Genomic DNA, 15,672 nt, shown 5'->3' on the forward strand with positions numbered 1-15,672 from the left:
AATCCTAGTGTTACTCAAGACGAGTACACTAACAATTGGAGATTTTGAGCAATCGAGCCTCGTAGAGCGAAAATGATGAAAACACAACTGAGCAGCTCTCAGCAACCCCCTCCTACCTATTCACGATCCGACGGCGGTACGAACTTAGCGATGGTATGGCGAAATAAACGTACCATCTTCATATTCAAGTGTTTGAAAAAAAGTGTTTTTCCTATTAAGGGCGGCGTAATGGAGAATTGCCACGACAATTTTTGCCGCACAGATGATGTATGAGAGCAGCAATCGGGTTGGTAAAAATACTGGTGGACTAGAAGTGGGGCTTTTAGTTACTTCAGAGCAAGACCCGAAATGAAAACGTACTTATTGTATCGTTTTACTTGGATAAACTTTTTATTATGCAGTTATATTTCTGCTCGTTTGTCTGATGTGTATTAAAGGAGATCAACTGGACGTCACTGTTACAGCCGGTACGCGATGCTTTATTAATACCATTGTTACGTCGAAAAAAATTCGTCTGCTATTAATGGAATAAATGTATCCTGTTCCGCATGACACGACTTACATTAAATATGTGTATAGAATTAGCAGCTAGTTTCTGCACGTAAACAATGGTACTTATGATATTATTTACGAGACAAAAATTACTTATGCATATACACATATAACAGACAATTCAAAAGTTTCTTATTTGAAAATTATTCCGTAGTACCTATGAGGTATACGATACTTCTTAATATAAAGGAATAAATGGATAATAATAATTCGTCTTCATATGACCGATAAATTGTGCATGGAGAAAATTCAGATGCAGTGTGTCTACCACAGATATAAGGTACATAGGAACGGTAGAAAACATCGTTATAATTAAATTATTTCATATCTAAAACAGTTACTTCAAATCGTTGTTTTTTATATTTACTTTTAGAGAGATTACTCTTAAGGCCGCTTTCATTTGAAGCGTGTATATAATAACAAACAGATGATAATCTAGCTGATTGTCGAACACAATCTATTGCATGGAGTGTTCAGTCAAACATACGCTTCTTGCCTCACCTTAAAACATTACCATCAGATCGTATGGAATATCTCGCAACATTCGGCGTCTCTAGTGTATGTTCATCACGGTGACAACGGGAAATGGCAGTGGAGCCGCTCTAAGGATAATGCTTCCGAGTTTTGAGGTTTATTTTTTATTTTATAATATATTTATAGAGGTAATTTAAAATTGTATGAGAGAACTAGCTAGCGCTCAGTTGGGCAAATGTCTATGGTTGCTGTAACGTTACCTACACTTTTTTTAGGTATAGCATCAAGGACCTGCCCCTATAGGAAATCGATTGCAGTGGGCGCTGGTTGAACGTATTTAGGATTTCTCCAAGTGACCCATGAAACAGATGACAACACCCGTTAACATTTATAGTAATATTTTATCTTCCCTAATTTCTTATTCTCTTTTTATCCTCTATCTTCCTTATTAGTAATAACTCTAAGATCTGAATTAACGTTGCAGCATAGTTGTTAGTTGTAGGTTACCAAGGTAACGCATTCAAAAAATTCACGTTAGCTACTCACACCAATCCCTCATTCTTTCGAGGTGATTCTCTAGGGAGATCGAGAACTTTTCCCATTTCTTTCCATACTGGCCTGAAAGTCACCTACGCGCGCACTGCCCTTTCATTTAGGAGTGAAGGAAAGAACCCAGAACAACTCAATTACATATGACGGGTGTCCCGCTTACAAAGAAACGGTTTAGCGTGGGACTCACCGCTTCAACTCTACTTTGCCATGCTTGTACACCCGGCGATGACTGCCGGCTGACATACAGTAATAATTTCAAAGTCAACAAATGTAAGGTCAATCACGCGTGTTGGCCGTACATATCACCTCTCACGCAGTATAGCCAGAAAAGGTAGAGTTTGTAAGATTTAATTTCCAATTTTTTCCAGTGCTCTAGATTTATATGCATTCGTGTGGTACGTACGTGTCTAGATAGCACGCTTATTTTTAACAGATGAATTTTCTTGTATTATGCTTATAAATGACAATAGCTCGTCAGTTACACAATGTTAAACGTAAATAGTGGTACAATGCTAACAAAGTAGTATTCGTCGTAGATTATACGCTGAAAAACGAAATAGACGAACCATAATACGATATGTATGATTGAGTCCTCATTAGGGCACTACTAGGCGTAGTTAAATAAAAAATCAAAAATGATAAGGGTGACCCTTTTATTCATTGCAAAAAAAAACGCATTGCACTTAGTACTTTGGGCGGAGTTAATACAAGTGTTACGTATAAATGCTGTATACTTGTCAGAATTGATAGTTGAAGCGATTGCCTGCTACTCAAATAAAGCGACTACGACTGCGTACCTACCATGTGATGATAACCGAGACGACATATTTCTTAGACTATCATAGGAGAGGAAGATCCACAAATAAGCTGTACAATGTAAAAGAAAAGTATTTTTAAAACGATGTCTAAATCAGCCACCTTCGGACTACAAGAAACTCTAACATGTCTTTCGTGTTTTCCAGATTCGTGACGGAAAATTTGGTGTCGAATATTAAATGTCATCACGCGCAACGGTAGATAAAATCGCAGTATATAAAGAAAACTGTTTACATATGGGGACATATATTACTAAAAGCTAATATTGTACAACTATTTTTGGTGATGTGTCTTTTTTAAAAGAAATGAAAATGCGGATCGGTTAGGAAATGTGAAATTATATGAATTCATTATGTGGTCATATGAAATAATGGGCTCATTTAATAACAAACGTACCACTATTGGTTAACGTGACCCTTTGGATTCTTTTTACAGGCTCACACATTCATTGAATGCCAGCGAAGATCTACGTCTTGTGAAAACAATACAATTTTTTGAGGATTGATAATTTCGATAGGGTATAGCAGAAGTAGATTTTCGGTTGCTGATACAATTCGGCGGCGAATTTAACGGTTAGGCCAAATTGGGTCGCGATATAAATCGTCATGTGCTTATCTTCGCTAGAAAATCACTGCGCAGATTACGTAAGTTACGTAGTTAGCAATGGATGGCATCTATTGCTTACGAAAGATCTACATTTACCAGTTGATTGCACTCAATATATATCCTGATAGGTTCAGCGCTCGAGGTGGGAAAGACGAGATAACCGTCTATTGGGTAGATTTACAGGCGTCAATAGCTATGCACGTAGATGATAGTCAAAATGATAGTTGTAACATAATGCGAGTGATACCAGCAATTTATGTTTCATCTCTGCTAAAGGAAAATGGAATTTTTGTTATAAAAACAAAACACTTTTGCCTATACACACGGCCGTTTCAGTTTTTAACTGTTTCATCTATTAATGATAAAGTGGTTATTTACCACTTTTATAATTTTTATGTCAGCGATTTAAGACACTTTTAGTTAGCTACATCAAAAATCAGGGCACTGAGCACAGTTGATTTGATTCTAAAGATTTAGCTACAAATTACAGCAGCCAAACTTGATAGATGTATTTGACGATTATGTAATGGCGCCTGTAAGCTGTCCTCTTAAAAAAGCCAATAGGGTGATATCAAATATGGCACGTTCTGGTAGCATTTTGCACTTTAAGCCAGTAGCTAATCACGCGGTTGCGCTATAGTTTCAGATAGCAGAGAGACCGGCCGTTCATTAGAACGGCGAAAGAATATAGTTTTTATAGTTTTCACTAAACTGAATCAGGTCTAAAGACATGGCTACTGTATAGATGTTACATAAACGATGAACTTCAGGGCTTTTGTATGTGTTCTCCAGATCAGCTATCATTGCCTATTGAATTCAGTTGTGAATAAACGGCTTTTGATTTCTGTAATTGTGCGACGCAAGATTGGCCGAGAAACAGTACCGGGCCAGAAGAGTGGTAGAAGGCAAGATCGTGCTTCGCAGGGGCATGTCTGTAGTTTAACGTATCCATTTGCCGGGTTCGTACGTCTTGACTCCATCATGATGAAACGGAGTGTGAACCTGAGCGTAAATCAGGATAGATTGTTTTTACTAGGAGCAATATCCTTCTTTGATGATCGTTGTGTCTTCGATTTGTTGGTGAGAAACTGTATCCATCCAGCTTGAGTGGTCCAGGTCTCTTAATCACCAAAAACTTTTCGAAATGGGCGAAGGAAGCTAAATTGTGCGTGTTTGGATGTAGTTCACTTAAGTTAAGCTCTTTCGCGGTACGGAAAAACCCACAGTGGTTAAAGCTCAGTGTTAGTAAAACGAAACAAGTCCGGTTAAAGTGAATGAACATGAGTCTGCTGATTACTACTAATAACACCGACGGATTGTTCCAATAGGAACCGTTGTAGGCAAGTGACAAAATTTCATCAATATATATGAATGATCAAAGTACTAGATTTAAATTTCTTCAAGTTGTCGAATGAATATGATCTATACTAAATACGACGCTCATATTTTACAATGAATGAGTGACATCAAAGTTAAGTATAACAAATTAAGTAACTATTATATATAGCATATATATTATGCTATTATATAAGCCGTAAGAAGGATAATGGCATAACTTAAAACATAATTTTTGCTTTTTTCAGTCCCCTCACAACTTCGCTTCGTATCAACAATGACCTCGGGGAGAACATTTTCCAAAATGCCACCGCAGGACACCGATACGAAGCTTGCTTGCTCCAGGTTCACATTGAAAGATTACGATGTAATTGGCTTTGACCTCGACCACACTCTCGCACGATATCGACTTCCTGCGTTATATCGGCTCTGTTACACCTCCATTGTTAAGCATCTAATCGACATCGGGTATCCAAAGGAAATTTTTAGGTTTGTGCATCTGTTACGAGAGCTAGCAGTAGTAAAATCCGGGATTATCATGTCAACCTATAATAATATATTTAATGAAAGAAGAAATGTTTGTTGCACTAGTTGCGGTTATCGTTGTTACTTTACAATTATTGTTTCACGTATGAGGGTCGGTACCCATTGTATGTCCTTTCGGTCGGTGTTTTTACTACACTAAGTGCGGTAAACACAAAGTTATTTTGAAGTTCGAATAGAATTGACATTGGTAATGGGCCGCGCGCTAAGGACTAAGAGATGTCGCTTGGCGCACAGCGTATTCAAGAATATAACAAATAAATATCGAATCCTATTTTGTCAGCTGCAATGATAAGCGAAATTTCTACTCGAATAGAGTGAAAGTATATCATATATTTTTCGTGTGCTCATACATATTCACTTTGTCGTTTTTTGCTGTATTTCTACTCATAGTGATTTCGATGAATCTCAACTCGCCTTTTGCCAAAAGGGACTCCTGTATGACAAAGAAAAAGGAAACTTTCTCAAACTTGGAGTCGACCGAAATATCCTACTTTGCTACCACGGCACGAAGCGTCTCAGCAATGAGGCAATACAGAAGATATACGGGGCCGAGTCAGAAGAGGCAGCAACTCTAAAACATATGCCCTTCATTAGAGGTAAGCTTTTCAATAAGTAACGTTTTTTAAAATATTTGAGGTTCTTTCTCGTTCTATCCGTTAATTCAATAAAAAAAATAAGATTTTTTTACGGTACTGATACATTGCGTTATGGAACACAGCAGGCATCGCTATAGGATCAACTTTGACGCCCCATATGTTAGAAATTCACATTAAAAAAAACAAATTCGAGCGCAAGTGTACTTGCGACAATCACGAGATACAAAGACAAGTGTGCTAATATTTCATAGTTAAATAAATATAGTTAGATAAATAATAAATATAAATAAATAAAAACATAAGGTTTAAAGTACACGCATGGTCTGAACGACAATTTGTTGGCTCTAGATCTGTGTAATTATCATTTAAGGAGCTTGTTTGAAACTATTGCTTAAAGAGTCTTAATTCGATTTCTGGTATATGGAACTGTATCTTTTTTAGGTGAAACTTCCGAAAAAGTAACGCGTTTCTTCCACTGCTTCGGAGACTATTTTACGGTTGGAACAATCTACTTGTTAATGAAAATCGTCGACGCTAAGGATGCGGGAAAAATTGCAAGTCAGGACTATGCAAAACCGTACCGCGATTTCTTTGAGGGATACAGTAAGATGTATTCCAGGGAGAACTTTCAAGTAAATTGGGTTTTCCATGATATTAGCACACAGTGTTGCATGTTCTAAACTGCAAGCGTGCCTCAACAAGGATCTGAATTGTACCTGTAATGCTCGGAATAAAAGAAACGTATTATTAGCTTTTATTTGTTTACACGACAACGACTCAAAATTCTGTGCTTGCCTTGAAATGTTTTTGAATTTTTTTTGCAGCTACTTTCAACTATTAAATTTTTTTGTCCTACTATGTAATAATAAGTTTTGACCAAATATACAGGCTAAGTGGGAACCCTATTTCGTTGTTATTATAATATGTCAAGTCTATAAGCCATGGACGAAGCTAATCGTCTGTGTATGTGTTACTTTTCGTGGTTTTGCTTTGGCAGGAGCATACAGGTTATTTTTTTCCAGAGGTGAAGACAAATACGTCGAAGATGCTTTACCAGTGTACGCCCAAAATGCTCGAATGGTTAAAACAACTTCGCTTCGACGGAATGAAAATTGTCGTAATTACATCGAGCAATGCTGATTACGCCGAAATGATGCTGAGGTATTGCATCGGTAAGTAAAGTCAACCGTTGGCTACGAACGACTCATATTTTTTACTATACTGTGAATAAAAGTCTATCGAATAGAGCGATATTAGAAAAAAAAAATGTATAATCTTCGTTAAGTTTTCGCCGCGTTTTGCAGAATGTAACACGAGTGAAGTTAATATTCTTTAACCTTTGTGCATGATGAATGAATTCACTCGAAATATAGGTAAAGAAATTCGTTAGGAATAAGCAGGACATCGTTATCAGGCATGTGTTAGGTTCTGAGATAGCGGCCATTCGAATTCGCACACAAATAGAGCTGCGAATAAGAAATATTGTACTTAGCGATATGTGTACAGTTCATCTAATCGAATTATGACTTTGTTTGTTGTTATTAGGCAATAACTGGATGGATTATTTTGACTCGGATGACTTTGTTTGTTGTTATTAGGCAATAACTGGATGGATTATTTTGACTCGGTTGTAACGTGGGCGCGGAAGCCAGGCTTCTGGACACAGCCTGAGCGAATGTTCTACACGGTGAAAAATAATCGCGAAGGTGACATGATAGGCTCTCTGAAGGACAAAACCGTTTACGCACAGGGGAGCTGTAATAAACTCAACCAATTGCTTAAGCAACTGACCGGAAAGGACCAACCAAAAATGGTTTACGTTGGTAAGCTTAATCATCATAAAAATCTCCCCAGCTTCCACTATTACAAAGCAATCGCACATCAAAGTAACCAAATTTTCTGAGCTTATGTATTTGCATTATGAACTTACCATGAATAATAATAATAATTTAACCGTGTGCGCTAATTTTAGGGGACAGTCTTGTGGACGATATATACGTGCCTACAAAATACGATTGTTGTGATACAATTGGAATTGTCGAGGAGATCGAACTTGAAAAAATGCCGGGCTGGTCCTCAAATTGGGGCTCTTTTTTTTACGCTAACGAGCCAATAGAATCGCCGTCATTCTGGTCAAGCGTCATCTCGAGCTCGTGCAAACTTGCCGTACCTAGCGTAGAAGAAATGGCGCAGTATCCGAGGGACCATGTTTTTGAAAAATGCACTGACAGCTGCCTAGTTTTCACCTAATTTATCTCAATCACTGAAAATATAATTGAGAAAAAAGATATAATGAAATAAAGAAGTGAAATTAAACAACTTCCTTTAGGAAGATTTTTTTATATATATCTTAAGTGTATTTAATACGGCATAATAGAGTGTAGACCTGTATTTTATTTTGGTTAATCATTTATTTCTATCATGGACTTCATATTGAAGAATTATTCTTTTTTAAAACCTTGTCTTCGTTAATTTTTCGTTGACAATGTACAGAACGACTGTAAAATACGTATGAACCAACACCATCGCAATGGGTCGCTTGCACGGCAAGTTTCTGAAGTGTTTATATTTAAATAAACACAAATATATAAAATATAAATAAATAAAGAGATAACGCCGTTATTCATCTAAGATTACAATTTTTAAACGGGCCAGAAAGCGATATTGGTAAAAACGACCGAAGCCAATGGGAAAAGATTACGCCACTATATCAAAAGTTCTTCTGTCATATGGCCTAAATTGGGTCACAACGTCTCCTCGAAAATATATCAATTGAAAATACTCATCTAGCGGGGCTATATAGACTATCGACAGGTTGTACGGGCTAAAGATGCAGCTAACTCGGTTTGGTCCGATTACTTTAACAAGGTTAAAGGAAAAACGCTTTTCTGCGTAGCAATGATTGTGGCTTTGATTAAAAATAATAATGCTTTATAATTATTTACTGCCAAGTTAGGTTAGTTAAGGTTTATGATCTGTCTATCATAGGTCCAAATACATTTTCACTACGCATAGTGGAGGGTTTTGAACGGCCCAAATGCTAGTACATTAATGATTTGCATTTTGTTCAAGATATGAGGGGGAACAATAATAGAGCACGCACCGTTTTATAGAGCCAACTCAACCGCAATGAGACCTGTATTGCTATCATGATTGTGTATAACTCCGATATAAATAATTATCTTTAATAGATTCTGATGCATGACGTTGATTATCGGCACTATGGTGCAGATATCAAAAATATTGTTTTACGTCAATTACCTTCGTTCAAAAGCAATCACGTAAGATTCGTTGTTTACAAAAAACGGCCCATACTCCAATGAGTATGATGGCTTAGTTAAACTCAACATATTCACACATTCATAATAAGCTGAGTTGTAGTCTAAGGTCCCTTCGAATTTTTCTATAGAATCAGTGTCGGCGGCGTCCAATTTAATGTATGCTCAAAATTCAATAATCCTCATCCTAACCCATACATTTATTATATACCTAAGCATGTAATCAGAATGTAACTTCCTTTTAGCTTGGCTTTTGAAAATGTAACTTTGCTACAGGCAAGGCCGCGGTAATTGTTTCTTTATTAGGTAGTAAAGGTTTGATGGAATGAGAATAGAATACTTAGCTCCGTATATTAAAACCTAACTAAAGAAAAGGTCAATAAATTGAAGTAAATCTCTGATCCGTTCGCATCTCTAGAACTGTAATAGTTTGATAATATTCAAGTTTCTCCGTTAGAGTTATTGTCCCATATCGTTCCATCTTCCCTTATGCACAATATTTATTATGCTGTTGTTATTAATTAAGGAATATAAATAAATACGCACACGGGAGCATGACAAAGATGTAGTATATCATAATAAATATAGATGTAATCCACTAAGCATTGCCTATTGCAGTTTCAGGGAAGGCTGATTCTAAACGTTTTGATTGTTCCTCTGTTAAAATGACTGGTCATGTGATGTTTAGAAAATTAAGCATAGGCACCATTTTGATTATAACCGCGGGCACGCTTTTTTTTCTTGTGCAAGTTGCTCATTACTTCATGATCACTAATCACATTCCTTTTATACCATGCAATTCATCAGCTCAGTCTTTAATCATACCGCCATCTAAATTATCGCTATAGAATCGGGGAGGTCTCGAGTTGGGTTGAGAAAAAGGTTTAGCTTCCTGTACCGCTTTGGGGTGACACGCTAGTAACGATATTTGATTTTCGTAATTAGCGGGCGCCCTTGAATTTGTAGGTTAACTCTACGTGCCTCAAACGTCCTTGCTCAATCAATTTTGATAGAAAGTTGAAGCATAGTTTGAGTATAGTCCGCTTCGATAGATTAGAACCCAAAGTGGCTGTTGAGTTAAAAGCTGTTTCTCGCTGACTGTGAAACTTTACTAGTCATCGAAAACAACTTAATATTAAACACTTCAGGTACACATGACTAAAGTATGTTTAGACTTAAAGTTGAATTAAATAGTGTGCCTCCATGTGGGGCTTTTTTCTGTGAGCGGACGATCGAGCAGCGGGGTATCTAACGTGTTGTTGTAACTATTTGCTCTTTGAATAATCGCCTACCGTGTGTGATCATTTTATAACATTCCTACAAGAAGTTGAGAGTTGTGAATAACAAAATCGTATTATATCAGATAATTTCTAAGTAGATCTCACGCATGCGCTTGTCGGATCCGTACTACCTGACTTAGCGACTACGACAGGAGGTGGTAGGCCTGCTTCTTTCGGAAGGAACATCTTTTCTTGAAAATTGTTCATTTTTCTATTTATCGGAGAGAGATGGTCGGCACACATTCTAAATCCTCAAGAAAATATAAATAATAACAAGCGATAAGCAAAGAAGGGCTTTGAACTTGAGGGTTTAGACGAGTTTAATCACGCTGAAACTACTCATACTGTGGAAATCCTTTCCACTACTACCTCAAAGAATAGCGTTCTGAAGATAGTATCATTTCTTGTGATATTAATGGGTATACCTTTGAGTAACATTTGATATTAGCTGATATCACATAGACACATGAAAAGGTAATTTATTTTCGACTTATTTGTTTTTTTTCTTCATTCAAGAATTTCAAGAATCCAGTCGATAATAAATTAGTCTAAAGTATTGCAAAGCGAAACACACATCTGTTCTTGCTCATTCATCTTGTACCTTTCCTACCCTGCATTTCGTTTGTTAATTTCAATTTTCCAACGATAGCTACAAACGCCTTTATTCAACGAGCGCCAAACTTTGTACGCGTATCGGCGTAAGTCATCCGCCCAGCTTTGAGTAACCGTCGACGGCAACCATCCACTGATGGTTTTCGACGCCCAAAATTCTGTGCCCATCGAATACTAATTGATCTTTGTTCTTCATGGGAAAAAGTGCATCACACTAACGTACTTTTGTTACATAGTAAACATAAGTTCTTAGTGTTTTTGAGTAAACTCTGTTCAATTTCTGTTGTGATAGTCTGTGGATGTATGTTCGTTATGGGAACGTTCGTGGTGGGAAGTCGGCTATTAGGAAATGGGAAGAATGTGAATAGTGAGTAACTCGGTGCTTCCTACAACGGACCTTGTTATCTTGCAAAGCGAAAAAAAGCGTATAAGTTTATGCGAGGTACGGATAAGGTATATCGATAAACTAGAGATAATTAAATGTTCACTGCTGCGCGGCAGGATCTTTTGCTACATTGTTATCGATGCAAAGTTAGCATTATTACGAAATTTTACTGAAGCTAGCGAATAAGAATAACTATCGTCGAATAATTATTTATTGTTTAAAGACAGTACGAAGCTTAACTAATGGATGGACTTGTTGTGGCCGTCATTGGATATTAAGCAGTAGTCCAAGCACTTAGAACAGAAAACAAACTAATAACAAGCATTTTTTTTTTATTAAACTAGTCACCAAAAACAAATTTGGAATTTAGGCTAGGATGCCAATTAAAAGGAACTTATGATTCTAAAAAACGAGGTCATAGTCGATTATCAATGAAAAATATTTCATGCAGCTTGGTGATCACATGAATAATTCTTATCGGTGATATATATGTATTACAGCGAAAGCTGTTTGACCGTGGCTAGGCGGAAGATAATCAGATAGTTCATTGGCAAACAAATGGGAGCAATGCTACCATGTGCCAACGGATACATGCGCAATACAACTAATGGGGTTTGACCCATACTTAAGCGCGAGAATGAACACTAAAATCGCTATAACGTATACCTTTGCACGTAGTAACGTGTTTAAGTTTCTTAAAGCTTCAAATGATATTTACAGCGGCTCAATATGGTACATCAGTTTTTTTTTGAGAACTTGCCTTTGTTAATAGCCTCGTAACGTGATATACGTCGGATGAACACAGTTACTTCAGGGCGTTCTAAGGAGAGAATCTACAGGATGCCGAACGCGGACTAAAATCGCGTCGGCTACTCAATATTTGAATGGCGTACAAAATGTTTTTTAATTATTTTTCTGTAATTTGTATTTTAAAACAAATATAACTTTCTGAGTATTGATCTACAGAGCGAAAAAAAAATGAAAACAAGTTGCACGGAGAGTTACATTTCCTATAGAACCTCGTAACTTTTTATAACACTGCACAAATACCTAACTAATGGCTAAGAACGAATGCGGAAACGGTTCGAGAAATGTATACGCATGCAAAGCACGTGATAGAAAAGGGCCGATAACACAGACACGGAGTACAGGTTTATGGACCACGAAGTTATTTAATATGTCCTACTGCAGATAGATAGGATTTGTTTGAACTGTGATTCAAGTAATGTTAAGAAAAAAATCGAATCCTACTCATTTGTTTAGTTAAAAAATATCGCGAATATACGTCGCTCAAATAGAAAGTTGTCTTGTATATGAGATAATTCTTTCGGTACTAAAAGAATAATGAAATTGAAAAATAAGTTAAAATGCTCATTTCAAATAATCTAAGTTTTGCATTTTAATTTATCATCTAGCCATGTTCAACTCGGTAATTTTCCCTAACTGCAAATTGTTGCTAATTTAAATGCCAAGCAAGTGTTACTATTTCACCTTCTGTTAAACGTTTTTATCTGTATGGAAGCATTCCGTAAGTGAACTAAAACCGTCAGTAATATTATGACAAAGAACAGCTACTTGATCCACTCGATGGTGGAGAAACTCGGAAGACCGACCGAGTGAGATCCGGCCCAATACGCAACCCTGGAATTCAGCAGACCAACGTGAAGTCATCTTTTCAGCTGCACGGATCCTGCCTTTCACGGCGCAAATTTCGTAAATTGCTTTGCCGCTTTTTGATCTTAGCGAATGGCGATCTGCAAAAATTCGAATTTTTTTTTACATACCTAACATGTGCATTTTTAAAGCATAAACCCTGTATAATACACGATTGCCGTTGAACGCAATCCTCACGGACTTGTAGTGGAGGAAGGCGCCCAATAACGGCGTGTAAAACTAGCCTAGCACGAGATAACCTTCTGAAAAAGAAGCAATGGAAGAACAGAACAGCAATACCACACACGATACACGGTCCTGTGATTTCAAAATCATGTGGTAAATTAACGACCTTCCAGTTAAAAGCCAGCTGTAACAACAAGCCCTGGAAAACTTTAAATGAATAATAACGCATTTTGTGCTACCCGACTACGTGTTTGGAATAGCCGGTTACGACTCTAAACACTTGCATTGTTTAGCGCTTAAATCAGAAATTTCAAAAACGAAACTATAGAAAAATTTCCGATACCGGGAATTGAACCCGGGCCGCCTGGGTGAAAACCAGGAATCCTAACCACTAGACCATATCGGAACACGGCGATTACCAACGTAGAAATATTTCCTAGTAAGTCATAGGTGTTTTACAATTGTCAATATCCACTGCTGTGTACGAATGGAAAAGTTTCTAATAAAAAAAAAAACTACTCATTGCTTTGTTTCCTTCGCAAATATCTGGGGCAATGTGGTCATTAACAAAACGAACGCATACATCACGTTTTTTATATTATTCCTCTAATATAATTAAATAAATATATTTTTTACTCTTTTATAATGTAATCTATTACCAGGTAGAAGAAAGCGTCGGTCATCATTGGGCCTGCGAAACATGGTCATATCCTCCAACAAACATAGTTCTACTAATGAATGTTGCCAGTGTTTGCTCTGAACAGGAAAATATTGCAAGCTATTGAAATATTTGTCCAAACAAACCTTGTTATGTTGTAATTCATCAATCACTTTCCTTGGAGCATGGCAAGCTTTTGATAGATTGTGTGTTACTAGTCTGCTGTAAATGTATCTAGTGCCTACATTTGACTGAACACTTCCAAATTATCAGGGGTTAAGCTGAAGCATTCGTTGCACGTTTAACCCGTGCTTTCTGTCGTTGTTTTCGTTTGAGCTTTGTCATGGCTATCTTGTTGGAACGAACGGCAAACTCTTCTAACAATCAACCCTGTCAGTAGAGATGAGCTCTGGCAACACCATAGTCTTAAAGTTATGCACCCTAATACGTTAAAGTTTGATCTGCTTTTTCAAGCGGGACTTCTCTCACTAACCTTTACGGTGGATGCGTCTGGGTGGCTTCGAATTACGTATTCATAGGGCGGAAGATTGTGCAGCACGTAAAATGCTTTCGAGAATCGTGCCTGCGTTAGAAACAGGCAAGTAACACTGTCTGCTGATGAGGCTGTTTACATTTATCACCCAGACATTATTATACTTCTTTGCCGTTAAGAATTTCGTACAACTGCTGTTATGAGCGAGATTTTACAATCGGTGATTTAAATTTCTTTCGTGGTCTCATAGCATTATCGTTATATACAATCCACGAGTCCATCCATCTGCTAATACGACGGCCTTTACAGATGCTCTACTCGACTGCTCTGCATTTCCGCTTGAAAAGGAAGCCCCGGTATTTGCTAATGACATAAAGCGTGTGCAAGATCACCTAAGAACCGATTACCATTTAATAAGGCTGTCGTTAATTTTCACCCATGCATCTCGGAAACCTGTAAAGTTTGCAATTGAGGCATTATTAAGTGGTAACACATTTAGTCCTCGATATGTAATTTTTCATTTCAGATCGCTTTACACGCCTCAGTAGCTGCTTAATGAAGAGACATTCCTCTTGTGTTCAAGTTCAACAGGTTGCGGATATTGTACCCCATTAAGGGGCATGTTAGTAATACGCAACTGGGTGATCGTCTCTGAGCGAAAATCACTTCCGAGTCTACTCTGGCAGCATGAACTGATTTTTTGCGAGTATAGATCTTACGTTTGCACAAATAATGATCATCTGCGCAAAAGGTTTAGTTCAGGAGCGGAGCTGTGCGAAAGGCTTTTGTTGAACGGGATGCTTCGGCCTTCTGCGACGGGTGGCTGAGTTTCTCGTTATAATGGTTCATAGCTTGCTCACTGACTTTCTACAGCTAGCAGACGCGGCAGAGTGTAAAGAAAAGTTCAGTGTAAAGGAGCATAAAAGGCGTTTCGACATGGCTTTAACTAAGGACAACAAATATAATAAAATATGCATCTGTGCAATTTTAATATATAATCTAATCGTGCCCTTGTGCGCAAAAGTAGCGAGAATCAAGACTGCTTTACTGTTAAAGGTTTTTCCGTGCAAACCACGTTGAATGTTTTTTCTAACAATTCACGCATGTAAGACAAGCGAAGATTACGTACGAAAGCACACAGGCTTATTATAAAGAGGATGTTCAAGGAGTGTTGCTAAGACTGATAACGCCGTAATTGCTAACCGAAAATGGTTTTCACCAATACTTTTATTAATTATCCCTGTCAGGAGTTTTGCAGGTAACAGATATTACTAGAGACTTAGAGTGCTTCAAGTTTATACTGATGATATATCTGAATGTAGGTTAGTCGTTCTTATAGAATATGTTATATGCTTATTTGAAAAGGGATCCTACAAGCACGGGAACTGTGAACAAAATCTGCTAGAGAAGTATTACTCTACTCCTTCTTTAGCTCTTACGCGATACACAAACGATGTATAGGAACTACGGGCACGGTAGTAACGTTGAATGAAGTACCATTTTCAATCGACCTTTAGTGAACATCACTGGACCCTGATCACATATATACATGTTGCGCGCAGTCGAGCAAAAACGCATATCTATAAACAACAAATGACAAGGCAGACCTAGAGTAACTTCTGAACACCTATACGAATTCAGGAATAGAAA

At 37.4% G+C, this 15,672-nt stretch overlaps 1 protein-coding gene and 2 non-coding genes across 4 annotated transcripts; 2 read left to right on the forward strand and 1 right to left on the reverse strand.

The window, feature by feature from the left end:
- The first annotated feature begins 1,736 nt into the window (after positions 1 to 1,736).
- On the forward strand, positions 1,737 to 7,825 carry Nt5a (5' nucleotidase A). Of its 2 annotated transcripts, XM_022799364.2 has the most exons (10): positions 1,738 to 1,909; positions 2,541 to 2,591; positions 2,830 to 3,038; positions 4,184 to 4,340; positions 4,584 to 4,824; positions 5,272 to 5,477; positions 5,919 to 6,109; positions 6,475 to 6,649; positions 7,076 to 7,300; positions 7,450 to 7,825. In XM_022799364.2, exons 5-10 carry the CDS (start codon positions 4,613 to 4,615, stop codon positions 7,725 to 7,727), a joined length of 1,287 nt encoding a protein of 428 aa, XP_022655099.1. In that variant the 5' UTR covers positions 1,738 to 1,909; positions 2,541 to 2,591; positions 2,830 to 3,038; positions 4,184 to 4,340; positions 4,584 to 4,612; the 3' UTR covers positions 7,728 to 7,825. The 2 variants fall into 2 exon arrangements, with proteins under 2 accessions (XP_022655096.1, XP_022655099.1); XM_022799361.2 differs by lacking the exon at positions 4,184 to 4,340 and having other exon boundaries at positions 1,737 to 1,909.
- On the forward strand, positions 3,908 to 4,112 carry LOC147756674 (small nucleolar RNA U3). Its single transcript, XR_015325485.1, has one exon. It is a non-coding gene; the product is annotated as a small nucleolar RNA U3 (small nucleolar RNA).
- A 5,380-nt stretch (positions 7,826 to 13,205) lies between the features above and the next one.
- TRNAE-UUC (transfer RNA glutamic acid (anticodon UUC)) lies at positions 13,206 to 13,277 on the reverse strand. Its single transcript has one exon. It is a non-coding gene; the product is annotated as a tRNA-Glu (tRNA).
- Positions 13,278 to 15,672: the final 2,395 nt, after the last annotated feature.

This window comes from Varroa destructor, unplaced genomic scaffold (assembly GCF_002443255.2).
Source record: "Varroa destructor unplaced genomic scaffold, Vdes_3.0 BEIS01000003.1, whole genome shotgun sequence".
In the NCBI taxonomy this organism is placed as follows: domain Eukaryota; kingdom Metazoa; phylum Arthropoda; class Arachnida; order Mesostigmata; family Varroidae; genus Varroa; species Varroa destructor.